The 19,972-nt window shown below is 39.6% G+C and overlaps 1 protein-coding gene across 8 annotated transcripts; it reads left to right on the top strand.

Annotated features, from left to right (window-relative positions):
* The first annotated feature begins 2,349 nt into the window (after positions 1–2,349).
* Positions 2,350–19,595, top strand: LOC113667418 (uncharacterized). Of its 8 annotated transcripts, none has more exons than XM_027183233.2 (13): positions 2,350–2,713; positions 5,372–5,494; positions 8,445–8,564; positions 9,338–9,376; positions 9,555–9,581; positions 10,502–10,544; positions 11,240–11,348; positions 12,016–12,263; positions 13,783–14,003; positions 15,371–15,427; positions 15,934–15,999; positions 16,489–16,660; positions 17,095–19,595. In XM_027183233.2, the coding sequence occupies exons 1-13, from the start codon at positions 2,483–2,485 to the stop codon at positions 18,384–18,386; spliced, it is 2,748 nt and encodes a 915-aa protein (XP_027039034.2). In that variant the 5' UTR covers positions 2,350–2,482; the 3' UTR covers positions 18,387–19,595. The 8 variants fall into 8 exon arrangements, with proteins under 8 accessions (XP_027039034.2, XP_027039036.2, XP_027039035.2 ...); XM_027183235.2 differs by having other exon boundaries at positions 13,783–13,976; XM_027183234.2 differs by having other exon boundaries at positions 12,016–12,239.
* The last annotated feature ends 377 nt before the right edge of the window (positions 19,596–19,972 follow it).

Here is a 19,972-nt window from a genome sequence, read left to right on the forward strand (position 1 = left end):
TGTATTAGGCTTGTGGTCTTAACAAAGCTAAACTTAATCCTGGAACACCTTAAAAGCAAACTTTTTAATTCATCCGGCGGAAGAGCAAAGAAATGAAACACTAAAGATTGGACGCCATAATTTCACCCCAGACTGCACAGTGACTGACATTTTTGCCTCAGCTGGAGTGTGTTTTTAAAGTTTCCGGTGTTCAATTTTCCAATTAACACTGTTTCACAATATATTCAAACCAGTGCGTTCTGATAACAGACAGCGCTAAGGCATTACGGATTTACCAAAGAATTGATGAATGCGACGGAGGTTTCAGTTTCGCGCACGTCTCACCAAACTTGTTCGGAACTGGTTGAGGAAATGTTTTCGTACATCAGCAGTAAATCAGATCTAAAACCATCTTTGGTAATTGTTGCGTTTTTGTCTAAAAGCAGAAAAAATCCTTGTTTCATCTTTGTCAACTTGACAAATTTCTACTTTATTTAACGCACTCAAGGCATCTCAAGATCCACTCTTAAAGATCTCTAAAAACCGAGCCGGTTTTAGGAGTCAACAAGGCAGAGCCTTATTTGGTAGATCGTTCGCTCTTTCTCTTCAAACGAAGCTTTTAATTTTCCAGCAACCCTTCCCAATTAAGTGTAATTACAGGCGCTAAAATATTCACTGAATTTAAAGCTTTGCACTAATTTTTCCCTTTCTCCAGGGCTTTTTAAAGAGCGTTCTAAGTTTATCACTGTTTTCGAACAGTTCATCAATCAATTCCCCATCACAGAGCACACTTCACTGCGGAAAAAAATAAAATGAACCGGACGACCTCATTTTCAATGTATTTGCTTTCGACAAACAGAAAAATAAAACAAATTGCAGGGCGCAATATTGTTTTGGCCGATCGAAAACTCATTACATTTAAAAGACTAACAGTCTGTGGAAATAGTGGATTTGCGCGTCGCTTGCTTCGAGCAGACACCATGGCTTTCATAATTCCTTTCACTTTCTTACAAGGCTGTTTTCTTTTCGACGATAGGTTACGTTTCGAACTAAATTTTGATCAGCTTAAAAATTTCAGCGCATACTGTACATGACCTACCAGGGTTTCTGTAGTATCGCTTGAGATTTTATCAGTGATGGGATCGGATATAACGATCTTTTGCGTATAAGCTATATATGGACGCATTACCTCAGTCTTATCTATCCTTGCCAGTCAAAAGAAGATGGTTATTTATCTCTTGGCCTATCCACAGCTCGTAGCCAAAACTAATTGAAAACCCCGGTTGGCTTTTTAAAATAAATATCATCTTCAAAACTACAACGTTTGGCAAGTCCGCAGGCTAAGTTTTTAAAGTTTCCCGATTCGAAGAGATGACGATTTCGTGCAGGTATCTTCTGTGAAGGAAATGGATGAGAACTCAACAATTCACGCTACGGTCGTGAGAGAAATTTTTTTATTGGTATTTTCAAAACACTGACGCTTGTTTTTGTGACCATATGTGAGGGAACATAAAAATTAATAGCCTTTTCGTATAATTACTACCTGAGTGCGAAACTAAAACTGTTTTGGACATAAATTGTCTGACAATTAGCTTTTGTGAAACAACATATCCAAAGTTGTCAATTTCGTAGTCCTTGCTACTTGGAATGGTTTCCGGCCAACAGTAAAATGACTGACATATAAAAGATATTAAACCCTTTTTGCGAAATGATTCTCTCTTGGTTTCGAGAGAGTTTTCCATTGATCTTGAACGGTGCGTTTTCTTTTTGTAAAATTTCACTTTAGCATGTTTCCAAACGGATGTTTAAATAGTTGGTATCTCAGACGAGTGACAGAATTGCAAACACAGCTGAGAAGTTGCTTTTAATTAATTGCTCTGCGCCTGCGGAGTTGCTTTTCAAGCTGCTAAGCGTCACGGCGCTGTTTTTGAGGACATTTTTTAAAGAGGAAATTCTCGTTCCTGTAATTTTCATTTAGACGTACGTGTAGAAAGGACACCGGAAAACCTATTTACGAGGAAAAGTGTCTTTCCAATGACCTTCAAACCACAGAACTTGGGCCGGTGAAACAAAGGGGGCGGGCTCACAACAGGCTGTCTATCATGCCTGAGGGAAAACCATTTTTGTTCTCTGGGGAGAGGGTATGTTAATTTAAAGATTGAGTATCGGAATGCATTATAAATATAAATTGCATTGTACAGAAAATGATATTTTACATTTTATAGTCTGTAAAGCGTTTTAAGTGATCAGTTGATAAACAATATCAGACTATATGGTACAAAAAATAAGCAGCCAAATGTTTCACGCTACCTCCCCTCCCCTAAAGTATTTTAATAGCACCTTGCTGATATTGTTAACTGTACTCGGCTCAGTTCACTCACTTTCTACTCGTTGACTTCGCTCGGTATACTCCAGCACAGCTGACCAGAATCGAGGAGTTTGGGACGCCTTTCTCGACCGCACAAGAGGCTTGAGGGCTTATAATGTAACAGAGGAGGTGAAAATGAAAGATGAGGAAGTTAAGAAAGCGACACAGAGCGACGACGAGGGGAAAGCAGCCGAGAACGGCGAACTAGTGCGAATGGATGGTGACGATTCGCACGCGGCCATAGTCAACTCAAATGGCAAAAGCCGAAATAAAGCGAATCGCAAGCGGCGAGGTTCTACTTCTCCTGAGGAGGACATTATTGACGGATTTGCCATCTCTTCTTATTCGTCGCTGGAAGCGTTGGAGGTAGGTAGAAATAATAACTATTTGCGGCCTTCTTTATCAAACTATTAACAGTAACAGGTCGATCAACGGGCTCTCTGTGCGTCTTGGTGTCACAAACACTCGAATTTGCCAAACTAAAACCGACTCAGTCGAGCGGCATTTGTACGATCGCATGCAAACCAGACGTTTTTATCCGTGATAGATGTGATTGATACCATTCGTTGTTTTGAAAATATTCGTCCTTTAGCCATTTTGTGTACAGAGGGCGGCCAAAGCGGAGATCGTACAATGTTTACTTTTCGCAACAATTCACTCGAGCTTCAGCTTCAAGAACTTCCTACTACCATAAATGTCAAATTTTCAATTGATCGCTAATACCGAGGTAAAGCTACGTTCCGTCTAAGTCTAAGGAAGGGCAAATAAATGAGAGATTTGAACTTAATCGTTGAAAATGCGCCGAATTCAGAGTGCGCGAAACGCTTGTCTTTCAACGAGCCCATTCGGTCTTCGTGCCGATTTTGAGAGGTGGTTCTTGGAGAGATTTTCAAGGAGATATCAACGCTAAATATATAAAAGCCACGCATGAACAATTTCTTATGTGTTGTAGTCTACTAGGTATCATTGTTACTAAGTGATATACTTGGGCTTGTAATTTAGCAAGTAAACCTCGAGCAGACCACAAATGATTTTCGATTGCCCGTGCGGGCCATTTTCGCGTGTTGAGAATGAAATAGTGCTCAAAGTTTGGCCCGTTATCTTCTAAAACTGCGATAGATTCTTTCTTTTAGTCTACATGTGTTCATTCCTTCCGGCATTCTCTATAAAGACTCGAAACCCGTGTATCTTGCGTTTAGCTTTCAAGCTGGGAGAAGCTAACGGGTCTGTGTGTTTTGACCACATTTCGTGGTCAAGAGTAAACCTGATAATTCGTCAAGGAACGCCAATGTTTTAATGCAGACAGTTATGCGATAAATCTATTCATTCGGTTCCTCGTGTGAAAAGTGGCTTTCGAATACTCGTTTAAATTTCAGTATTGTGGCCAAATATCTTGCCTTTTAAGCAGTATTAAATATTCAGCGATTAAACTGCAACGATCACAGCCAAACTCTTTCAGATGATTGGATTAAGTTATTAACAAACATTCCACCCTTGTTAGTTGAGTTGGGTTTTGTCAGATTCAACGGCGTAGTCATATAGTTTTTACGTACGAATTTCCTTTTTTCATGGCTTTTTGCCAGACTCTAAACGAAAGGTCATTTTTAAAGTGTGATCCACACATCGAATAACACAAAGCGAATAATATTCCCAAGGGCAGCGTAAGGACATTACATTAAAAATTTTTCACGTCGTTCTCACTTATCCACCAACACTTCTACGGGTATATCGCATTAATGAGAAAAGAAAAAAAAAGGAAAAGGGAAAGAAATGCAAGTTTATCCTAACTCAGATGCCTTTGAATATTTATTCCTTCGTAATGTTTCGGTAGTGTTTGTTTAAAGAGCTCGTGATAAACAGAAGAAATTTTATTAATGGTTTGCTGATTCGAACTGCAAATCTCGTTCACTGCGTTTTCTCTTGTTAAACCAGCTTTGTTTAGTTTTGTACCTTTTTACCACTCGTGTGTGTTTTAGTGTCCCCGAGGACTTTCCTTGTTTGTAGAAAGAACAATATCCCCAGGTTCCAGACCAATATATCTGTCTTTCTATTGAGAGACCTTGAGTGTTGGCTTAGAAGAACTTATCTTGAATAGAATTGGACCACTCTCTGTTTCTGTGGCAATCAATTGTGCTATAAAACATGCGAACTGGATCGATGAAGCATTGTGATTTAACAGATAATGCATCTGTGCAATTGACATGAAAGTAACAATTTTGCAACACACTTTCTTTTTATTTTTTTAAAAAGTGCTGTGTGCCAGGCTGTTTTTAAGACATTAGTGCTCAATATATTTCTGAGTCTTAACAAAAATTAGATACACTATCACTTTAAGTGTCTTGATAAGTGCAAACTTTCAGTTTTACTTCGTATTTTGGACTCTGCTATTAATAACTAGCTGTAAAAACTTAGTCTGTATTCTCAACAGTCCATTGTGATGACATACATTAGCAGTGTAAAATACTTGCTATCCACAGCTTCTCCAGAGGTACTAATTTTGCAAGAAAAATTATTTTAAATCATCAAGTGAAATAGTCACTGTGCATGGAGTTCAATAACGGTTTGGTTTGTTTAAATTTTTGCTTTCTCCACTGTGTGGGTTTTTAAGATACTAGATAGCCTATGGATTTGCCTGAATCTTTGTGTTATTCAATATTAATTAACTTCAAATGTCTTAAGAATTCTCTCCTCTGTTTACTAGCAGGTAGATTCTCATTTGTAGTAATTGAAAGTGACAAAAATTTGCACCAGGCTATTAATATTTTTCATTTTTGAGTATAATGAATTTAAAGAGCTCACAGACAAATATATCCTGTACATCTTTGGGTCAATAACTGTAACATTATGAATTATGACTTTGTTGTGATATAGCAGCTTGGTGTCTGATTGAAACTGTTCAATTTAAGATCAGAAATAATTTGTAAATTTTCAGTGGCTGCAAGTAACCATAAGGTATTAAAGCTAAGTAAAAGCTAAACTATTGTGAGATAGTTTATTTAAATATCATTTCATATTTTCCTGCAGTCCAAGGGACCCAGCAAACCCGAGCTACTTGTTGATGGACGCCGATCTCACAAAAGCTCCAAGCGAAGTATGGAAAATGGAATAAATGGGAAGAAAAGAAAGTCTGAAAAACGTAGATCCAGGGTATGTCCCCTTGTAAAGCTGTTATTACTTTACTTGTCAAATTTTTTTTTTCCAGAAGTTCATATATAGTTTAGTTGTAGCAAAGTGTTATGTGGCTGTGTAAGATTTTGAAGGTAAAGTGGTGGGGAAAAACTGATGAGAATTATTATGACTGTGGGAAATCAATATGTTCTTGGACAGCTGTCTTTCTTGATGGAAATATCATGCTAGGCTCGTCGTGCCAAATAATCAAAGAACCTTGAGTAATTAAACCAGTTAGGACTAAAATTAGTCATGCATATTTATGGCTGTCTTTCTTGTCGGTTAAGGGGGAGGTTATTTTATTTTGATAACATCAGGTAAAGTGGTATGTCTTTCTGTTTGTCTGGTTGCAAACTTCAGGTGTTCCAAGATGTAAATTTGTGTGTTATTTGTAACTCTGGTTTTTTTTTCCTGTTTCAAAAAATCTGTTGTCATTCCAATTAACAGCTGAAACCACAGAAAGTTATACAATGTGGGATGCCAATTACTCTGTTTACCTTTTTGTTTGAATTCAATTTCAAGTACAGCTAGACCTCTGGCAAACATCTACATGTGAGGAAAGAATTTTTCGAGTTGATATATTTTTCTCTGTCATTGAGTGTGTTATATGTACAGGGTAGGTGAATGATATAAAAGAATTGTCTTATCTATTGCAAAGATGTGACAATTTGATAAAATTCTATACTTTCAAAGGATTTAAGCAGCTGAAAAGGTAATTCCTACCCAAGAGTTTCAAGTTTCATCAGTTAAGAAGGGCAGTTGTTTATTTTCTTAAGCCATAGCTGATTCAAGTCTTTCCACACTGGAATGCTTATCATTCAGATTAAGCTTTTAACAAACATCTTCACCTCTTACTGCTGATGATAACAGTCATTGACCAAAGCAAAGCATAATGTCACGGTAAAGCCAAACTCTGACAAATTATTGTTATTGTGCACACTGGAATATTCTTGTAGAGATGGGAAGTTGCTGTCTTGTTAATAATGTATAGTTTGACCTAGCTTTTGTTTCATTTGATCACAATGGACGCCTAAACATCTTCCCACATAAATTTAGTGACCACAAATTAAAAGAGAGTGAGAGCAAGTTAGGTTTCTCTCTCTGTGAGGTGGAATCTGTGTGCTAGATCTTACTGGTGTGCAATGAAGTAGGTCAATTTTTATTTATATCACTGTTAGGTTGTTTTTGTGAAAGCATGACTAAGTTAATCTGCAATATGAAGCTTGTTTCCTTTACATCTGTACCTCTTCAAATAGACTTCTTGTTTTGTATTTTGTTCTTTAGTTTTGTCTTGGTTCCAACCAACCCTCTACTAACAGCTAGCTTCATAGGCACACTTTCCACAATTAAAAGTAAAAAATGTTTTGGTACAAGTTAAATTGATCTTTGGATTAACCTCTTAATCCAGGATTAATGGTAGTTAATCCTGGTTATTTTTAACTGAAAGCTTGGTCCACATCTTTTCATGATTTGCAAGATCTTAATTGGGAATTTTTGCCTCTTACTATATCACAAACAAAGCAACATAGTACCTTTTAATTAATGCAGCAAGCTTGCAAATTTATTTCCTCCTTCTTCCCTGCATTAGTCTAAACAGTACATGTGTATGTGGTGATATTCTATGATCCAAAATTCTTAACTACATGTAGAAACTTTGAAGTATCAAATTTAATGGAAAAGAATGAATCAGAGAATTGGTAGTAGTGTGGCAAATTGACTTGAAGGGAGGATGACTCTCAAGAGTGGTAGCCATAACAGTACTTGTACAGTATGTCATCAGACTTTTGTCATTTGATGTTTTGATCATGTGACACAGACAATGACTTTGAGTGCACAATGAAGCAATGGTCAGGCTTTTTGAAGGGTCAATTATTCTCAGTGGTATATATGTAAAATTAAGAAATATATCTTGAGAAATATGAGAAGCTGGTTTCATTTCATAAACATTTGAAGCTTGTCACAGTTGGAAGTGATTTCATCATGTGGCCATTCTAGATCATGGTCCTTTATTTACTTCCTTGTCCTAGGGAAAAAATCTTGCTTTTGGACACTCTGTACTTTTAGAAATTTTCAGTAGTTGATGGGGAATCAGAACTCTAAATTGGAACTAGCAGGGTTGGAAATCTTTGAGAAGGACTCAGATCACTCTTTTCCCTATGCTCTTTGCAGTTATGTAAAATCTTTCATAAATAACCCTCTTTGTCTTTGACTTGAATGTCAGTGGGCATGTAAGATCCAAGCTGTTATTGAAATGTAAGATGACAGGTTGTCAGGTGAACAACTTTGTTGGCAACTAAAGTAAGGTTATGCTTTTCCCTGCCTTGTGTTGCTTGCATTATCAGCATAGAAGCAATCTAAATTAGGAGGACAAACACTTATGATTTCCTTAGCAGCATTATCTTGTATTTTGTTTGTTCTTGTACTTTGAATGTTGGAAGCATAATCAATTTGCTCGGTGGCCAGTACATGCAGATTGTGTTAGAGGGACAAAAATTCAAATTTGTTCTAGCAAAAACCAATTTTGAACAATCTGTTACATTTCAAACTATGCTACATGTAAATAGAAAAGTCATCAGAAGTAGTTGGTTGTTTTGTCATCTTTGGCTCATAAATATGTGGATTGTCAAAAGAGAATAGTGGCCAACCACTCAACTGGTTACGCCCAAACACCAGTATCCAGATTGTCCTAAATCTCCTCTGTATATTTCCTCTGGTACTGACAAGGAGAACTCATTCCAGAATCAGAGCTTCTTAAGTTGGCAATCATTTGCTTCGTTCTGCTGATCTTAATAAATGATTCAGCAGTAGTGCTTTGTAGCTCTCAGTAGTGCCACAGTTTATATGTATCTAGTACCATGGCTAGCTTTTTTGGATCTATTAACTCCACTGATTGTTGATCTTAAATATGTGTAACTTTTTTATTGATCAGATGCATCATGATCCTAAACCTAAAGACACAGATTCAGAGGATGAAGCAGGTGTAGAGAGGAAGAAACCTGAGGGTTCTTGGTTCCCTCCCAAGCGAGAAAAAGGATCAAACACTAGTGACGTGAGTAGTACAATTATATTTTCCACAGTTAAATCTTTTTTTTTTGTGTCTTAAGCCTATGCCTTGCTTGTTGAAGAGTTTGGAGAGCAATAATTGCATTGGAAAAAAATTTCATATGACTTTATCTGTAACTCTGAATGGAGTGGAAACTTAAAAGTATTGGATGTATAAATGAAAAATGTCTTAAGTTAAGAGGAAGGGTGGAAAATAATTTATGACATATTTCTATGAGACAAGTCCTCCTGAGAGGGACAGGAAGAGAAAGGGTTTGTGTGGCAACATGGTTTGAGTGGACATAGAAGTCAAATAAGCGGTGGTCAGGAGTTGTATGACTAAAGTTACTGTAAATTGAGAGGAATCATTGATTAACTGTGCCAGGTGTATTATTTATTTACTGTCACTCTAAAAGTAAACTTTTCACTTTATTTGAAAGTTTCTGGCATGATTGAGTTTACTGTGTACCTATTCATATTTGGATATGGATACAACCTTTGATTCTTGCCATAAATACTGTCATATTTTCTATTCAAGCACCAGCATATTGTCGCAAGCTATGTTCTACAGGGTATTTGGGAGTCAGATTATACATGACTAACAATCAGACATAAATGCTTGAAGGAATATCAATTCGCATTTCACAGAACAGGTTATGAAGTTCAACTGGATTTCATACGTAGTTTCCTTTGGGCCAACTGAATTTTCTCTCATGGAACATTGTCTTAAACTTGTTAAGCATATGAAATTTTTCTGATCTTTTATTGATCTTTCGACAGGACAATTCAGACTCTGCAAGTTCAGACAAAGGTTACTGGGTATGTTTTGTTCAGTTGAATCATTTTTGTTTACTTTTCTGCTGTGCATGTGTTTCTAAAGGCTAGTGTACAGCTGAAACATCAGCATACATAGTCCTTTATGATTTCCTTTCAGAGTTACTTTTATGATTCAAATGTGTCAACTTGTAACTTTTTTTTCTTTTCTCTTCATTTTCAGTGTGATACTGAGAGTGAGGGGGAAAGGGTAAGAATCATCTTTAAATGTCAATTTTGGTAGAGGCAAACTGCAGTTGAGTCAAGGCAGTGAATTCAGTTTTTAGCCATTGTGTATGTAAATTTTCAGAACAGCAAAAATGCCTGAAGGTAATTTGATTAACACAAAGGTACCAATGAAAGCTGGTTACTAAACTGCTTTAGCCACTTATGTTAGACCTCCTACAGCTTTTTGTAATGATTTTATCTATGATATTTGAATGGCCCATTTCATGGAAACAGCTAACAATTCCATTAATGGCAGACACTTGTTAAAAATGTTCTTGAGATCGCTGTTGACAGCAACAAGGAGGGAGAGTGTGTTATGACTTACATACTGATGATCCAGGGCTTGACATATTTACTTTGAATTACAATTGTCCCTCTCTCAGTCAACCATCTTGTTTTTTAATTTGCCTACTTGTCAGCTGCTGCACTTTTCCAAGCTAGCCATACTTCCCATTAAATTAAATGTACCAGGCTCTCTAGAAAGCTCCCACCCTTGTATGAAACCAAAAATGTAAAGTTATCACCAACTTGGTAATAATTTTAGTCCTAGGTTTAATTCTCTGACCTAGTCCTGTATAATACCATGAAGTGGCATGGTTTTTCCTTAGTAGACATTATACTTTTTAAATTTTTACAAAATTAGTGTGAAACTCAATATACCATGTTATGTTTTATTTTGGGAAATCCAGTTTTTCAGTTGATTAAGTTACTTGTTTCATGTTGACACAATATTTTCATGAAATGTTTTGCTTTACCACATAAATAATTTTTTACCCACTGACCCAAAAGTGTGTCTCTCCTCTAGTGCAATGAAATTGTGACACCCTAGGTAGCAATTAAATTCCATCTTTGTATATTTGTTATAAATAAGCTCAAATGACAGAGTGCTCTTTTGCATTTTAGATGTCTGATAATGAATCCACAACTACTTCATCTGCTCCAAACAGTAAGTGGTTAAATATATTCCAACAAAATTGTGAGTTTTATTCAGTAAATTAAGTCAGACAACAGGCCTGTGAGGAATGTTGCAACTTTATTACAGCAGGCTTGTATTTTAGTAGCAACTTTCTATTCCCCCACATTCCGGACCACCTTTGTTGGGGTTGTTTTCAAGTGCCCCACACCTCCCCCCAGCCCCTCACCTCACCCCTTCCTATAGGTGCTGGGGTTGGGGTTGGTTGCTGGGTTGTGGGGATTTGCCAGCCATGTGGGTGGTTTTCTGTCTTGGGGTCTGTCTTGGTCACAGTGGAAGTCCCTGGATACCCTGACACCCACCTGTTCCTCATAATGGAGGCAGCAGTTAATCTATGGGAAAGTTCTGTTAATCTGAGCTTCAGATTATATTTAGTCCATGATACTTATGACTGTGAATTAGGATTTGGTGTGTGACCCATGTCACTTCTAGAAATGCTTACTTCTCTCCATAGTATTCATGCATTGTCAACTGGGCTGATGATGGGAATGAAGTAAAATTACTAGCTAATGTGTGTTTTGTGATAGAAGCCTGAATTCTTTTCACTAGCCTAACCCATGGTAACTAGATGGGAGAACTACTTGAGTCTTTTTATTTGGGGGGTTAGCCACAAATTTGCCACAGTTTCGTTCAGTACTGCCAACATTTGATATGTTATTTTCCTAAAGGTTCATTGTTGAGTGTTAAGACAACAGTTTCTACTACCAAACCGAGCAGTACTGAAATGACAGATAAAGAAGTGGAGAAGAGTGTACCAAAACCATCAGAGTGGACAAGGTTAGTTAGTGATGACCCCTTTAACCCCTAAGAGGGACCAGCATCTAATTTCTCCTTACAATATCACCCCTGAATCAAACATTTAGGTCATGAGAAAAAAAGAAATGGTCACCAAGTAAAGATGCTGTGGGATGTTATATGAATCCTCCTTGTCAGCGCATTGGGAAATTTAAAGAGAACATTATGGAGAATATGCATGCTCATGTTAGGGTGTAAAGAATTAAGGCATGTTGTAACGTAATACATATGTACTCTTAAGCTGCTGTAACATTGCAATTATAATTGTATTTTATAAACATATTTAGTTGTTCAGTTATTTATGTATTTGTATATGTGATTGCTTATTTTCTGCGTCACCAATTAGCTTTCGTTTAATCGTTTAACTCCCAAGATCCAAATAGTAATTTTTCTCACCGACTGTCGTGCATTTTCTTTTCAATTAGACCAGAAAATTTTTTGTTATATCAGGGTTGTCTTTTCTTATAACCAATTTGTAAGATATTTCAGGCAGTACTTTTTAACCTTGGAGAGGCACTGAGATATTTTTCCTGAGACACAGCCTAAGCTTTATAAATCAGTTAGCTGAACAAGAGACATATTGATTTTTCACTCATCAACGAAGTTTTACCCTCCTACTGCTCAACTGCCCTGTCTGTTCATGTTTCAGTTCCACGTCTTCTTCCTTTTCAACTGTAACAACCCAACGTCCCAGCAGCCATGGTTCGAGTAGTGCTTCCACAAGCTTACATCTAGCACTGACGACCACCACCACCATGAGTCACCCCATGACCCCCACCTTTGGACACGCCCATCATGGCAGCTTGTTTCCCCACTTTCCGTCCTTCCATCCCCACCCCGGCGCCATAGGATATCCTCATGGACCACCGCCTGGCGAGTCACCTTTTCCGTATCCAAGTAATGCACCAGGATTCAGACACGGGCTCCACATGACCTCACACCACCCCCCTCCTTTATTCAAGGAAGAGCATTTGGACCACAGGGGGTGGGGTTAGGCGTGGAAGCTAGTGCTGAGTCATGCACTTTAGTTTAGAAGTTTATACTGCACCTTTAAGCTGCACTAGTCAAGTTACGTGTTTGGTTCATTCAGTTCGTAATGTGTGGCTAGGAAGTTAGCGAGAGCAACGATACGAAAATTCAGAATTAGTTGAGGGTAGTGGATAGGAAATCTAGGGTATGCATGCATGTCCGCCAAGACGCTAACGACTTATAAATTGATAGAACCCAAACTGGTTTGACATGTGCTTGTAGCACATTGATGAGATACTGAACCCTTCTTGGAATTGAATAGCACTTGTCTTTGCATATTATTTCCGTTCTTTTCAATCATCTTCTAGAGCGCAGGCCAAAAAAAATCGCCGCGGTAGATTTTCAGAACACGAATTTAGAGGGGTGATGAAGGAGAACAGGGAAACGCACCGTGGTTGGACTCGCTCTCCGCGCTCGATCACGCTCCGCGCTTGGTCACGCACGCTCGCTTCGTGTTTCCTCTCTAAAGTATGGAAAATAACGTGTGTGGACATACTAGAATGTTCCTCTCCCGGCCATCAAATGTTTGCTATTGCTGTTTTTTTGTGTCGGTTATACCAATTCGTGCTTCAGGGAAGAATTAAATGACAGTTCGATATGTTATCGATGTGGAATCAAGACAGTTGGAACTTTTGTGTTCTCGTTTAGAGGAGAGTTTAGGCCACATCTGTCAGATTAGTGAAGCTTAGTCATGTCTTGTTTTAACTTTTGTCAATCCTCTGCATCCCAAATAATTTTTCCTGCCTTTTTCGTTACTATGAAGTCTTAAATGTTTTTCCCTCTCCAAAAAGAACTAAAAAACTTGCTTATGCGTCAGCTGTTTGTTCATTTAGACGTGATGCAGGTGGTAAGTTTGGAAACAACGAAAATACGTAAGAGTTGCTCGAGGCGTAGCCGCTGGCATGTCTAGAATTTCGAGTGCTCTTCAAATTTCCCAAGTGCTCTTAGATCTCTATGAGCAAACAGCTGACCTGAGAACTAAGTGTTCCAGACCTTTTCAACGCCGTTTTTTAAATGTTGTCCAACGAGACATTTCCTCTCCCACGCTTCAACACGTTCACGCTCTTCATAAGTGTGCACAATGGGAATATGAACCCACGCATATTAATTTGTTGAACACGAATATCTTAACTTTGTCGTAAGTATGTTTGGTGGACTCCTTCAAGTGGAACGGGCATTTCGTAGGCCGCAAAAGTAATTTTAAAGATTAAGAATAAAAGCAAACAAAAAATGGTGAAAAAAAAAAATGATGAGAAAAGATTAAAAAAACAAAAAAAAAAACAGTAATTCAACAGACAGCTTGTTTGGGCTCCATAAGGCACATTACGGATTTATCTAGTGGCGTCCTCAAATGTATCTGCTAAAGTTAACAATCTCCTCCTTGCAGGTCCTGAATTTCTCCGTCACGAGCTTAACAACCGTTTCCTGCAGTCACAAGCAGCCGACAGGGTCCCTCCCGGGATGAGTCCGTCTCAGCTCATGCATTACGAGTCTCATCAACACCATCACCAACATCTCCATCAGCACCAGCATCAACATCAGCATTTCCATAGCAACGGTGCGCCGGTGGCAACCCCACAGGTATCCCAATCTGGTTTGAATCCTGCTGTACGTGTTGAGTAGATGGGCCATTGATATTTTTTTAAGCGTATTGTTTGTCCACGTTTCGTTTGCCGTATGAAAAATTTGAGGTTGGTGAGAGAAAGGGTTGGACTTGGTCGGAAAGGGAGGGGGGGAGGGTTGTCAGTTACCAACTTTTAAAAAAAGTGTAATGTCATTTCACTCATACGTGGCTGCAAGGCTTTCGCTGATTCACATAAAATTACAATATATATGGTGCCTCCCTATCCTATCTTCCGTGCTCCAAAAACTCTAGGGACTTCAAGAAAACCACGACGGCGACGACAACGAGAACGTAGGAAGACAAAAGAGCTAATGATGGCGAAATACGGCGTTTTAAAACTTTGTACAATTCTTAGCCGTCCCATACAGAATAAGAACGCGAAATCTTCAACTTTGACGTTCCCCTAGCAGGGAAACCTCGACAGCGATTTAGTCACAGTTTTACTTTGAACTCGACATACATTTGCATTGTATGCCGAAGTGAAGATTTTTTACCGTCAGAAAAGGTTAACTCATCAAGCTATCGGCGAAAATATTAGAGGAAACGTTTCACCCCACGTCGCCGTAGCGAAAACTTAAACTCCCTACTAAAGAACGTAAGCACGGACGTTTTGACGAGAGGCGACGTGAGGGTGAATGGAAATAGCGTGGGCGCTCCTTGACAGCTATCAACAATTAGCGGGCGTTTCTGAGAGGCGCAGAGTAGGAGGAAATTGAGATAGTGATAAGAAGAGAGGGTGACCCGATTGGAGGGATTAAGGTCTTTTTCATTGAAAGTTGAAGGCAGTTAATCCTTAGTAACCGTGCGTGCCTCTGAAATGCCTGTGCTTACCCCAGATCGATGAATTTGGCCTGTGATGCTGGTGAGATTTCTCGTGAGAGTGCTTTTTTCGGTCGGCTTTGTCACTCGGATGGTTCAATTGAGATCTCTGCCGCTGAATTGAGAAACCTTTCAGCTGAGCATGCTACTAAATATACTTTTCATTGGCGAGCAGGGAATAATTGTCATCAAGGTTGATGCATTTTCACTCGGGGTCTCTACAGGTTTTGGTTAATCTGGAAAGTCTTGGAATGAATCATATCATTTTCCAAGCTTGGAAAGTAATGAAATGCAGAACGACCCATAATCTCTTTTCATCTTCTTTTGGTATTCGCCGTTCACAACCATAGGGCAAAGAAAACATAAAAAAAGATATTTGGAAATGCCTGGGAATTGTATGATTTTGAAAGAGTTCCAACCCTATGGCAGAGAAGGCTATTGGGGTTGGATTCTCCTCATATAGTTGGAGTGTTTTTTTTCCTTCCATGTGGCTGTGTACTTTAAGTATGCTATGTTTTTGTGTTTTTCCCAGCTTGGAATCCCTCCTGTTGGCTCATACAGCCCAGTACCTCCCCCTCTTATACCAAAGGTACTGTTTTTTCCTGTTATGTTTATTGAGGACGTATTTCTCACGACTCTAAATCTTTTCTGTAAAATGAGCGGGAAAATTCGCATTCATCAATTTCCTCTTCGCTATGATTAGTTTCTACTAGACTAGTCATCGAACTGAAAATTTAATAGGATCGACGACTTTATAGATGCGAATTCTTTCTTGATTTGTTTGCCTTGCAAGTCGTTTGAAAACCGTTCCTGAGAAAACATTTTGGGGAAGGCATAACCCACTTGAACGTTTGCTTTGGACCTCATGGGAAACCTTGTTATCTCCGTTCCTCTTGTTGTTGTCGTTATTATTATTATTAGTAGTAGTAGTAGTATTGTTATAATTATTTTTAATTTTCTTTTTTTTTTTTTTCGACGTAAAATTGAAGTTCTTAATGATGACGTTTTCTATAATTGTTGTGGTTGATAGTTTCCATGATTGATCCGAGTTTGTTTGTTTGTTTACTTTTTTTGTCTTTTCCAACGTGTACACAGAAACCTGGGAAATGGTGTGCAGCACATGTTCAGACAGCATGGCAAATTTACTATCATCAGCAGAAGGTAAGACACCATTGAGCTTCGATGCGAAGCGATGGAGAAGGCAACAACTTGGGTCAAATCAATGACTTAAAAGGCACAAAAAGCCCTAGTGTCTTGACAAATGTTCTCTATCCTTGAATTTTACATCACGAATCAGATTACCAATCGAGGCGAATGGTTGAATTTGGGCGACAAGTCCCTCCAGTAAACCACTGCGCGAGTTTTGTTTCCACAACAAGTCACCGCAATTTGATTTCTCGTTCTCATTTTATTACCAAATTCAAACCAGTTTGAAATTTTTAGAGTTGTTTTGGGCTCAAAATTCTGTCGCAGAGACGAGGATCTTCACAAACATTTCCCTGTGTCACACTGAGTTTATCGTGACCTTCCCGCGTTGTGTCATCGACGACTGTTGTTTGGTACATGAAAACTGTGGACTGGGGTCAACATTGTTGCCACTTAAACCTGGTCAGTCTCTTTAATCTCATTTTCCTTTTTCGCTTTTCTCAGGTTCAGGCAGAGTTGCACAAAGACCCTCATGTTAAACCAGACCAAGTGCCCATCAGTAGATCAGGCACTTGCCTCTCGTTGCACTCACGCCCCAGCAATCATGAAGCGCCGCCGTATCACGTCCATGGTCCAGGAGCCGTTAGTCCAGTCGCTACACCTGCCATTCCTGCTGGTATGTATTATTTACTCTTGTCGTCCCCTTTACTCTTCTCTTTTCACTGGATTTAAATGTTAATATAACACGGCACTTGTAGTTTTTTTTTTCCCTTTTTTTTTTTTACTTTTTTTTCCCCCTATATATTATACTTACATATGTACTTACACTATACTTGCTTCTTACACGATGTTTACACTACATTAACTTGCACTACTTACGATACATATATTACAATACAATTACACTAGTCAAATTGAATTACAGTTGACACGTCACTTTGTAGTTGCTTCTACAAACGTCAACATCAGCTGAATCGAAAGCACCCTGTTTAGAGAGCGGTCCTTGTTTTTCGGTGATGAGGTCATTTTCATTCGAACTCTTCGTGGGTAGCTTTAACTCCATTTCATATGACTTACCTTCCTTTACTCTTCACTTCTGTTCCTCTGCAGCTGCTGGTCCATTTCTGGCAGGAACTCCCATTCCTACAGCCCACAGTACCAACCATGGTATCGCGCACCTCAGTGGGGGATCCGTAGGCATTCCGGCGGCCCCGCCTGCTATTATGGGACTTGGCGGCAGTCCCGTTGGGGGACTGAGATCGGGTCTCGGCGCATCTATTTCCAGTCCTTTTCGAAGCATCGGGAACAGTAGTTTCAGCGGACTGGGCAGCTCACTAGGCCTGGGTTCTAGCTTCAGCAGTGTTCATGGAGTGAAACCCGAGTGGAACCGTATGTCAAGCAGTCCAGCATCCTATCATTCCTGGCTGAGCCGTGAGACGGAACGAGAAAAAGAAAGAGAAAATGAGCGTGAAAGAGAGCGGGAACGTGATCGAGAACGCGAACGCGAACGTGAACGTGACCGTGAACGTGACCGTAGTAGCGATCGAGATCAAGATAGAGATAAGGAGAGAGGGATACCCGATGCAAGGGATAGAGGAAACCTCCTGGCAGGAAAAATCCAGGAGAGGGAGCGTGCATCACTTCGTGTCTCTGACGAGGAAGGCGATAGTAGCCAAAGGCTTCGAGACAGAGATAAGCCCGTTGAAGGACGAAGATCGCCGATCAGACACTCTCACTCGACTGGTTTTAACATCGCCAGTCTGACAAGCACAGAACCTAAACCGGAAACGTCTTCTGCGCAGGAAATGCGCAGCTCGTTCGAGCGCGAGCGAAGCTTATCGACCTCTGCCACAGTCAGCAGTGTTCTTTCAAGTGGTAGGAGGGAAGAGCCCAAATTACCTGGTGACAGAAGATCTTCTGAGGATCACGATCTTGTTATTCTGTCAAGTGACAGACATAGTGGTGGCCATTCACATGGCGTCTTGAGTTTTATGGACAAACGGAGTATTTACGAGGACAGAGACAGACCTCGCGAACCATTCGACCTTGCTCGTTTTGCAGTACGCCCTCCGGTGCCGCACCGTATCGGTCTATACCCCCCACCTCATGCTCATCCCCACCCGTATTCCCTTCCCCACAGCCACGCTCATCCTCACATTGCCCCTCCCTCTCTCTTTGCACATGGAGGGTCCTTGGCGAACCCGTACCTCGGTGGTTCCGCCATGTCAGCAGTTACACATCCGCCAGCCATGCCGGGATTTCTTCCTCCACGTGGAATGCTGGGACTAACACTGCCTGGCTTGGGACCGCGAAGCAGAAGTCCTGGTGATGTGGTCGCTGCTGAGCACGCGCGAACTGCATCGGAAATTCTATTGGCTGCTGCTCCGGAAGGCAGACCATAAGCTACACGATGTACATAAAATGCAGTGGGGTGGGGTCGGGGCCTGTTTCGTTGTGGCTCCAAGACTACGTATGATATAAAATTTGTCAGTTTAAGTTAGGTTTATTCATGTAACATAGCGACTGCTGATGCGGGAAACGCCGTCATACTCTTTTACTTGTCTACTAATCGATGATCAGAGGTAGTCACTGAATTCACTCATATAGTATGACTATAGTTTGGAAAACGAGATATTAAGCGTATCATGAACATGTTTGGCTGATCTTTTAGAAAAGTGGAAGATTATAATTCATATTCTTGTTATTTATGACTTGATAAAGCCGGAAACGCCAGCCCTTGCTCAGAAGTAATGTCGATACGACTTTTGATCAAGGGTTGGCCCTTCAAAAACCAGAATCGTTAATCTTTTAGGAGAGAAATTGTCGTTAGTAGATGAGGGTAATCTAAGCTCACCAGTGGTTGGCATTTATTGAGAAACTTCCAGAAATTTCCTTGTTTCTTTACATAATTGACACATATTTGAGAACGCCACAGAAGACGAAGGTAGATGTTTTGTTGCTGTTTATGATAGTTTTACAAAGTTACTAAGCACTTGGGTCGGGGAAAGCAGTTTCCTTTTCGTTAGTAATACGTTTCTCCAGGAAGTTTACAAGTCCTACTTATTTCCCGTTAGTATTTCAAAGATTTCTCGGACGGGTCCTTTTTTAAGTGTAAAGGTTAACTTCCTATTACGTGCTACCGTGACGGAGAGATTACTTAGCTGTGAGATCGGGTTGACCCGACTGCTATCACTTTGTAGCCATACAGACACGCTGAAAGATTTACAAAAACGAATAGGAAGGGCATATGTGAATAAGCAACAGGCCAAACTGGTTTTTTTCCCCGCGGCGTTGTATTTTAAATTCTTGCCATTTAAAGGCCTTTTGACTCTAGCACAGAGTTAATTTCAGCACATTGACCCCGTTTCTGCGGATTTCGTGTACCATTTGCAATTATTATCCAATTTTGCTGTAGAAAATTTTCTTGTGGAACATTCATTGCGACCCTTGCGCAGACTTATGTACATTTTGATAAATGTAGAACGCCGATACGATTATTTGTATTTTCCTCAAAAGTACTATGACAGAGAAAGAAAAATATAGAGGAAATCGATTTAAGTTTAAGCAATTCCCATATTTACAAGTGAGGAATTAAATTATTTGCCCTCCAATGTTAACTGTGTGAGATATATCTTGATATTGTCATCGCTTTTTGTTACGTATGATAAGGTTCTGAGTATGAGAAAGTACGTCGTTTGACTTATTATGAGGTTTGCAAATCTTCGCGCGAGATCGAGAGAAGGAACTTTGCTCGAACTGGGTAGTTAACTTGGGCCTATACACCTAGGTCCAGCTATTCAGCGGATGGATAATGTTTTCCGTTAGATAAATCGCTATCCGCTGGAGTAGTGTTCACGAAACGTACCGGTTAATACGCCGGTTAGCTGAGAAAATTTAACCTTAATTATGATGGAAATACATATGCGCTATTGACCAAGCGTGAGGTCGAGATGGTTGCACGTTGGCCGAGTTCTGTTCATGGGTTTTT

The sequence above is a fragment of the Pocillopora damicornis genome, chromosome 12, assembly GCF_964200805.1.
Source record: "Pocillopora damicornis chromosome 12, jaPocDami1.2, whole genome shotgun sequence".
Classification (NCBI taxonomy): Eukaryota; Metazoa; Cnidaria; class Anthozoa; order Scleractinia; family Pocilloporidae; genus Pocillopora; species Pocillopora damicornis.